Below are 9862 nucleotides of genomic sequence, written 5' to 3'. Positions count from 1 at the left end.
AAAAAAAAAAAAAAAAAAAAAAAAGAAATGAAAAGGCTTTTTTGTGGTTTAATGGTAAATGAGTAAATATAAAATATTTCTTTTTTTTCTTGCTTTCTATAGAAGGCACTTTACTGTTTAAAGCAAAGTTATTATACCATGTTGTAGAGTTAACTATATCTGTTGATGTAAAAAAAAAAAAAAAAAAAAAAAACTGGGAAAGAACAGCACAATGGAAAATGAAATCATACTGTCCAAAGTTTCTTATGTGTTATATGAAGTGATATATTAACTCTAAATAAACTGTGATAAATTAAGGTAGCATATTGTGAGAACTGTTAAATAGTACAAAGAGGTATTAGTTTAAAAAACCAATGGAGGAAATAAAATCAAACGCCAGTGTCCCAGCTAAGGCTAAAATTTGTTTATGGAAGAGCAGAGGAATAACAAACAGGACAATGTGAAAACCAAAAAAGCAAGAGTCTAGACCTAAACTCAAGTATATTAATACTATACTAAAGGTAAATGGACTAAACATTCTAATTAAAAGGAAAACACCTGTCTTTAAGAAACACACTTAAAGACACAGCTAAGTCAAAAGTAAAATGATGGAAAGAGATATACCACATAAACAGTAAGAAAGCTGGTACGACAAAAGTAATACCAGAGAAAGTAGACTTCAAAACAAGGAGAATTGCCAGAGATAAAAAGGGACATTTTGTAACAATAAAAGGATCAACTCATCAAGACTAAGAATCTTAAAACCTAATTAAAGAGCTTCGAAATATACAACACAAAAATACACTAAAGGGAAAATCAAACAAATCTATAATCACAGTCAAGAGAGTTTAATACTCCCTCTCAAAAAATCAATAAGGTTGGTTAGAGTGCAGTGTTATAACACCAAGGTCAAGGGTTCAGATCCCCCCACTGGCCAGCCACACACAAAAAAATTTTAAAAAAAAAAATATATATATATATATATATATTTATATATATATAAAAACCTCAACCAACTTAACCTACTAAGATTTATAGAACTCTATACCTGTTATGGACTGATGCTTGTGTCCCCTCAAAATTCATATGTTGAAATCCTAACCCCTGATGTGATGGTAATTGTGATGGTCACCTTTGGGAGGTGATTAGGTCATAAGGGTGAAGCCCTCATGAATGGGATTAGTGACCTTACAAAAGGGCTCCAGAGAGCTCTCTCTCCTCTTTCTGCCATGCAGACAGCAGTCTGCAACCCAGAAGAGAGCCAGAACCTGACCATGCTGGCACCCTGATCTCAGACTTTCAGCCTCCAGAACTGTGAGAAACAGTCCTATTGTTCATAAGCTGCCCAGTCTATGGCACTTTATTATAGCAGCCCAAACTGATTAGGAAAATACCCAACAAATGAAGAATATACAATCTTCTCAAAAAGCCATTACCACATGGAACATTCACTAAACCAGACCATATGCTGGACCATAATATGAGTTACAATTTAAAAAACTAATATCTTGCAGAATATGTTCCTTTATTAAAACAAATTAAGTTAAAAATCACTAACAATGAGCTATCTAGAAAAGCCCCAAATACTTGAAAACAAAATAACATACTTCTAAATAACTCATGGGTCAAAGAAGAAATCACAAGGGAAATTGGAAGATACTTTGAAATGAATGATTAGGAATACAACATATCAAAACGTGTGGGATATGTCTAAAATATTGCTTAGAAATTTATGTATTTAGGTTTCATTTTAAAAAGTGTTTTTAAGTCAATGACTGGGGTTCTAAAAACACTGGAAAATGAACAAAAACAGGCTGTTTCTGGAAAAGAGGCAACACTTGAAAGAAGGAATAATACTGGTGAATTTGGATTGTTTTTTAGGTAATGGCTTTTTGCCAGAGGAAAAGCACCAGTCTGTGCCATGCAGGGCAGCCAAAATTCTGAAAGAAAATCTGAGTCTCGAAAGACCAGAAGACAAGAGTTTGAGACCACCACAACTATTAGAAAGTGAGGTGGGAAAACTCAGGCAGGATAAAGACTAAAAGGGAGAGCCCTAAATTCTGTGTATAAACTCTGCTCAGGTCTCTGAATGATCCCCGAACCATGCACACACAGGGCAAACGCCAGTGTCCCAGCTAAGGCTAAAAGAATTGAACTAAGATTTTAGCTGCCACCTACCACAAGGGAGACAGCAAACAAACAAAACCCCAAGTTTACACCTTAAGAAACTAGAAAAAGAGCAGCAAATTAAATTTATAAAGTTGAAATAATCAAGATTTGGTATGTTATAAAGATAGACAAATAGACCAATGGAAAAGAGTAGAGAGTAGAGAAACAGACCCACACATTTATTGTCAGTTGAATTTTTGATAAAGGCAGCAACCAATCCAGTAGTGAAAGTAAACTTTCTTTCAACAAATGGTGCTAGAACACATAAGTAAACATATAGGGGAGAAATGAAGTACAACTCTTCCTTCACACCACACAGAAAACTTGATAGGCCTGAACATGAAGGCTAAAACTGTGAAGTTCCAAAAAGAAAACAGGAGAATATCTTTGTAAATGTGGTGCTGTGGTGTCAATGTTTGTGCCCTCCAAAATTCATATGTTGAAATCCTAACCCCCAAGATGATGGTATTAGGAGATGGAGGCTTTTGGGAGATGATTAGGTCATTAGGGCAAAGCTCTCATGAATGGGATGGGCAAGTTACCTCACTCAGTAGAGCATGGTGCTGATAATATCAAGGTCGATGGTTCAGATCCCCATAAAGCCAGCTGCCATGCGCGCACGCACGCGCGCGCACACACACACACACACACACACACACACAATTTTAAAAAGAGGCCCCAGAGAAGGTGCCTGCTATGAGGAACGAGCCCCCTCACCAGATAACAAATCTACTAGCACCTTGATTTTGGACTTCCCAGCCTCCAGAACTGTCAGAAATGTTTTTTGTTTGTAAGTCACCCGGTTTATGATATTTGTTACAGCCGCCCAAACAGACTAAGACACTGGCCTACAGGCCAGAGTTTCTCAAACATTCTCAATTTCACAGTGCCCTTAGTATCTCAGTACTTTTTCTACAATGATTCCTAGACCAAAAAATAAATAATTTTAAAAACTAACAGGTTCGGGCTGGCCCGGTGGCACACTGCTACAGTGTGCCGCTTAGGAGTGCGACGGCGCTCCCGCTGAGGGTTCGGATCCCACATACAGACCGGCCGCTCACTGGCTGAGCAAGGTGTGGGCGCAGCACCGAGGGTTGCGATCCCTTGCCGGTCCGGTACAGGCGCGACACTGAGGGTTGCGATCTGTTGCCGGTCACGAAAAAAGAAAAAAAAAGAAAAAAAAAAAAAAAACTAACAGGTTCAATTTATTAAGAGATTAGGTCCAAACTGCTTAGCAAGTTTTTACATCCTAATAATTGAATATCTGTTTGAAATTTTAATACATGCAAATGGAAAGAAAAATATTTTTCATTCTTAAACAATTATTTACTGATATATATCTGCCTATTGCATACTGCACAATTTCTTGACACATCAGGGAATCAGACTGAACACCAACCATGACCTTATGTGATGTTCCACTTTGATTTTCATGCAGTACTTGCTTCAAAGATATATTGTCCAAAGTAATATGGTGAAATCTAATACTGAAACTGTAAATTCCATTGAGCTATTAGTTTCTGTGGTATCCAACAGATGGGGTGGCAGGACAACCCAGACCTGGCTAATGTAAGGAAACGTCTGCCAAGATTTCTGGTGGAGATATTCCTTCTCGATGGAGACAAGAGAGAGCCTGCCCCTCCCTTTCTACTTTTGGATATTGTCATTTGAGAATGTGATGACTGAAAATTCTGCTGCCATCTTGTGACCTCTGACATACAGAAAAAGCACAAAAAGGTGTATCTTTGATGACTTTCGCCCATCCCCTGAACCAACCCTATATCCACCTATCTCCGAACTGCTTGTATGAGATAATAATAAACTCCTATTGCTAAACTACTTTTGCGTATTTTGTTACTTGAGTCAAAAGCACTCTAATTGTTCCTGGGTGCAAACAAGTTATTATTCGAGGTAATAATCAGGTAAAGAAAATTCATGGCATGAATCATGACATTCCAAGATGAGAAAATACTCACCATTTTTGTTCAATTTTGTCCCAATTTCAGGCAGACTACAGTAAACAACATCTCCCAAAGCTTCCTAAAACAACAACGAAAAAACTCAAAGTCAAATTAAACCCCCCAGTAAACAGGAACAAGCTAAACACTAAATCCCCTGTAATTGAGATAGTACACATTTTACAGTTGAGGACCACATTCTTTGGTCTTACTTACAACCCTTTAAAAATCAGGGCTGGCTGGTTAGCTAACTCATAGCTCAAAAAGTTACAGTGTGGTACCGATAACATCAAGGTTAAGGGTTCAGATCCCTGTACAGGCCAGCCACCAAAAAAAAAAAGTAAAAACTATTTTTAATTTAGGAGCTGCAAGAAACAGACCACTGGCCAGATTTGCCCCATAGGCTGTAGTGACCCTAGTCACAAACCATATGTCCCAAACAAGACTTCTATCTCTTCTGAGCACAAACACATTGTACTTTTCCACCTCTGCAGTTTTCCTTACGGTACTACCCCTACTACGTTTGCTGAAATCCTACTCATTGATTCTACAAATAGTAGACCTCACGCCTTGTACTCCCCCTGAAGACTCTGACTCCAGGAAGAAATAGTCTCTCCAACAGGTGAGTGAATTACAACCCCTTACACTATTCAGGTGATATCTATCATGTAATGTTTTGTATGTTGTTTCCATGTATGTGATTCCTTTCATAGATAAACCCTAAGAGGTAAGGACAACATCTTACACAATGTTTTACAAAACATCCTGTGCCAGCCCTCGCAGTAGGTACACATACATGCCAATGAAGATATAACTGTCAGTGATTCTCAATACCCAAGAATCCAACATTTCTGAGGAATTTTATCTATTCCCATCAGTTATCATCCCCTTTTCCCCTCCTGCCTTACTCAACACATACAACCAGTTGAAAATCACTGACCTATGCTACTATTTGGCTTCTCATTTTCTTTTAAACTATATCTCAATATGGGATAGTGGAGATAGGGGAATTTATAGATTAAAGATAGCCTAAATAAAAGATTTCCCTTTGTGTAATCTGTGCCTATTTAGGTTTTCCCTCTTCTTCATGTCCCTGTGATCATGTGTGTATCACTGCAACCACAAAGTACTAGCAACCCTCCAGCCCTTTTGCTTGCTCTTCTTTTTTTTCTTCTTTCCTTAACTGCCCGATATATAACAAATATATTTCCTTCTTGAGTACGGTATGTTTCCTACTTTTAATTTTAAGTGCTAACGTTTCGGTCTTTCTTAAAATACCACAAACTACCTTAACTAAATTATGTTTTCCTTGTTTCATCTCTGACTGATTTTCTTCTAAGGACCTTTAAAGGGCCCAAAGTACTATGGGCAGAATAAACCATTTTTAAAAGGTAGAAATGATCCAAATTATGCAAGAGCAAAGACTGTCACAAATATTTCAAGACAATCCAATACCTGTGCAAAATTGCTGATTCCCACTGTTCCAATACCATTTTCTGTTGTTATCCATTCATGTTTGTCTGTGAATTTACGCACTAAAACAGAAGACCAATATTTCAGAAAAGCCGTGGCATCACTTCTTAAAAAGCACTTTTCACATCATTGCTGTTAAAAGGCAAAACTTTCCCAGTGTTTGGGTTTGACTTACTGACACTGCCTTTCAATAGTACACTGCCCAGGAAAGAACAAAGATCATGTGTAAAGATGGTATATCTTCTAAACAGTGGTATCATTCAGGCAAATATGGCCTGATTTGAACACCCTGTATACCTTTTGAAGATTGGATTATTTACTTTAACATTTTTTTTTTTTTTTTTTTTTAAAAGTGGATACCTTCGTTTAAAGAAGAAAACTAAGAACAGAACTCAACAGTCACCTGACAAGCCACTAATTGTGGAAATTCAAGCTCTGCTCAACATTCACTGGACAGGTTAGCCCTTGGCTTTATAAGCTACTTCTCTTCAAGGACATGGTCAAACTATTCAGGGATTCCTGGAAGAAGACTGCCCAACAGTCAAGAGATGTGAAAGAGTTATTTAGGATTTAAAATTAAAAGTATTTACTTCAAAGAATAATCTTTTTTAAAAAAGCATATTATATATTCTTAAATATATATCACATTCTGAAGCCAAGTATTTTTCCAGAATTTAATAGGAAAACAGTCCATTAATTCAAATACTGTTTTAAAGTAAGCTTTCCCGATTCATTCTTGGGCCTTACCTAAAAGATAGTTGTACTTAAAAGAGCACTGAGTGGCTTTTATTACAGCACTGATACGCAGCAGAAGGTAAGTATATAACTTATCATTGCTTTCTTTTTCCCCTAATATGAAACTTTCTAAATTTCATACCCTTCAATGGAAGAAGTTGCAAAATTTGTCACAAAGGAACTTGCTTTGCTCCATTCCAAATAACTGAATGCTTCGGGTTAATCTGATGTTAGGTAAGAAAGGTTAAGATTCGTCGGTAGGATTCTGACTATAACACTCCCTACCACCTTTTCTAACTACTTCAGGACTCAATTTAGAAGCCTTTTCCTGCCTCAAGCCTTGTCTGACTCTTCAAGTTTGGGTTCCTGGGCCATCCAACGCACTCTCCCAGCCTGCATCCCCCTCCCCCAACCCAAACCCCAACACACAGCACTTAACATACATACATACATAGCTCTAGCCTGTTTGTCAGTTTGCCCTGGAAGTAGACTGTGGGTATAGAGCAAGCAACAGCAGGGGTTATCTCATTGTCCTTTGTATCCCCAGTTCTTAACACAGTGCCAAAGAGCACTGAGTGGCTTTTATTACAGCACTGATACGCAGCAGAAGGTAAGTGTATAACTTATCATTGCTTTCTTTTTCCCCTAATATGAAACTTTCTAAATTTCATACCCTTCAATGGAAGAAGTTGCAAAATTTGTCACAAAGGAACTTGCTTTGCTCCATTCCAAATAACTGAATGCTTCGGGTTAATCTGATGTTAGGTAAGAAAGGTTAAGATTCGTCGGTAGGATTAAGAAAGGTTAAGATTTGTCGGTAGGATTCTGACTATAACACTCCCTACCACCTTTTCTAACTACTTCAGGACTCAATTTAGAAGCCTTTTCCTGCCTCAAGCCTTGTCTGACTCTTCAAGTCTGGGTTCCTGGGCCATCCAACGCACTCTCCCAGCCTGCATCCCCCTCCCCCAACCCAAACCCCAACACACAGCACTTAACATACATACATAGCTCTAGCCTGTTTGTCAGTTTGCCCTGGAAGTAGACTGTGGGTACAGAGCAAGCAACAGCAGGGGTTATCTCATTGTCCTTTGTATCCCCAGTTCTTAACACAGTGCTTGGCACACCGTTAAGTACTCAACAGTTGAAGGAGTGAAATAATTTGTTAAGGCTTATTAAGTAGGGCCGGCCCCATGGCTCACTCGGGAGAGTGCGGCGCTGGTAGCGCCGAGGCCGCAGGTTCGGACCCTATGTAGGGATGGCCGGTGCGCTCACTGGCTGAGCGTGGTGCAGACCACACCATGCTGAGGGTTGCGATCCCCTTACCGGTCAAAAAAGGAAAAAAAAAAGCTTATTAAGTAATGTAGATCCCTGTAGGGGCCAGCTGCCAAATAATAATAAAGTTTATTAAGTAAAGGGGATTCTGAGCAAAATTGATGGTATATAATTATTTGGCTACAACACTCAATTCTCCCTCTCATTCTGTTACAACTCTAGAACTTGCTAATTACATTACCAATTATGAGCAATTTAAAACTAACATACCTTTTGAAAGCAGGGGCTGGGCAACTATACATATATGACCTCTCTGAGACTACTGGCTTGACTTTGGCCTTGCCATCCTAACTAATTGTAAAGATATTCTTAGGAGTAAGGTTGCTGTGACACTTAATTTAGCAACTGAACAACCACAAGTTTAGAGAAGGGGCAACATTACTAAGCTCAGTGCACACAGGTCTACTTGAATTCAGTCTGTAGAGTCTTTTTTTTTTTTTTTTTCTTTTACTAGGCATGCTGTTTAGGCTAAATACAATGATTAGTACAGTTCTCCTTTAACCCTTGGCCTAAAAGGAAAAAATGGACAGATTAGGCAAACAGTTACTTTCTTACTCAGCCTTGAAACAACATGGTTTTTGGCCTCAAAATTAGGAGTTGTGACTAATTCATGAAAATTTTGCATTTTCCTCCTTTCAACGTTATTAGTCAGATACAATATATTTTATATTAATACTCACCAGTTTTTTTTTTTACTACTTATTTGATGCTATACACTAAAATATTTAATAACATTCATCAAGGGCTTATTATGTGACAGGCTGTATGTACAGCAGTTAACATTATTTCATTTTATCCTTCCAACAACCCTGTGAGGTAGGTATTACTTCCCACTTTTCTGATAAAGGAAACAGATTTGGAGAAGTTAAGTGACTGCCTGAGATGACATAGTTCATAAGAGGTAGAACCAAAATTGAAACTGCTATTAAAAACCTATTTGCCCAAACAACAAAACAAAACCTAGGTGCTTAACCAGACCATGGGTATTGACTTTGGGCAATATTTAACCAGATAAGCAGAGAATGCGAACAGCTAGACAGTGCAACACTGAATAACAAAAACAAAAACATAGACTTGAAATTCTTATACAAGAAACGCTTTACCCTCGTATTTACATTGGTAATGTATTAATTTAAGTGTCACACACAGAGCGGAGGGAATATTAGCAAGTCGGGAGAAGCACATCTTTATGCCTCAAAGTTTAGAATAAATAAATTTATCAATAATTCCAGTTCCAAACAGGTTTTTAAAACAACTAATTTAATAAGACAACAGCCATCACAGATCTATGCACCCTAAGTAAGGAGTCTGAGATCTGACGAGCAGTTAGTGTCTCAAATATTTGCGCATAAAGACAGAAAATTGTTTACCGCTGTGCTAATCGTGCTAAAGTAGCACAAATGGCCAAAACATTCACGGGCATGTCTCCCAGTTATTTCAAGTCAGTTTAAGTTAGGCCTCATTTCTGCCCCAAAACAAAATGACTCAATACAACAATACTTCTGTAAAGATTCCAGAAGACTTTATCTTAACCTGTTTTGGGGAAATAACTGAATCTTCAACACGTTATGCTTGTTTTAGCTAGTAAAAATCCACATCCAGTGCTTTAACCTTAACAAGTACCTCTGCTGTAATTTTACTTCGGAATTCTCAGTAATGGTCCATTTAGTAAACTAAAGACCTCCACATTTAGGGTCTCAAGACGCACACAAATGCGAAATAAACTAAGGTCACTAAGCTTAGCGATGCTTGCCAGGCTTCTCCAGCATGAGCGGCCGACTCGCCTTCGGGGACCAGCCTGGTCACACCACTGCTTCGGAGTCCTGCAGGCCTCCCGCTCCTGGCTCAGTCCAGGCCCCCGGTACAAAGACTGCTTGTGTATTCTCACGCCTACTTAAGAGGAAGAAGCGGCCACATAACTAGGGATCCCAACAATAAACGTAAGCTGGGACAGGGCTTGCATTCGCTCTACGCCAGGTGGCTCAAAAGTGGGAACCCGCCCTAGTCCAAGTCCAACCCAGCCCGGGAAGAACCAGCCGAGGCGGGGAGGGAGGTGCCGGCTCACCCCACGTGCCCGCCGCGCTTACCCGAGAGCAGAGCGGGTCCCGTGTGCAGCGTCCGGAGAACGCCCACCGTCAGCCGCCAGGGCCGCGGAGGGCAGGGCGCGGCGGGCGCCGAGGCCACGCGCAGGGTGCGGATGGCGGCTCGCACGC

At 39.3% G+C, this 9862-nt stretch overlaps 1 protein-coding gene across 1 annotated transcript in view; it reads right to left on the bottom strand.

The window, feature by feature from the left end:
- Nucleotides 1–9860, bottom strand: part of GCSH (glycine cleavage system protein H (aminomethyl carrier)) — a gene marked incomplete at both ends in the record, with an annotated part of 13743 nt that extends 3883 nt beyond the window's left edge. The window contains 3 exons of the mRNA XM_008586322.1: nt 4125–4188; nt 5562–5641; nt 9737–9860. Of these exons, the coding sequence (XP_008584544.1) occupies nt 4125–4188; nt 5562–5641; nt 9737–9860 (268 nt within the window). The remainder of the gene's footprint in view (nt 1–4124; nt 4189–5561; nt 5642–9736) is intronic.
- Nucleotides 9861–9862: the final 2 nt, after the last annotated feature.

This window comes from Galeopterus variegatus, unplaced genomic scaffold (genome assembly GCF_000696425.1).
Source record: "Galeopterus variegatus unplaced genomic scaffold, G_variegatus-3.0.2 Scaffold3932, whole genome shotgun sequence".
Taxonomy (NCBI): Eukaryota; Metazoa; Chordata; class Mammalia; order Dermoptera; family Cynocephalidae; genus Galeopterus; species Galeopterus variegatus.
The sequence above is the reverse complement of the archived record's forward strand: the minus strand, read 5'-3'. Positions and strand labels throughout refer to the sequence as shown.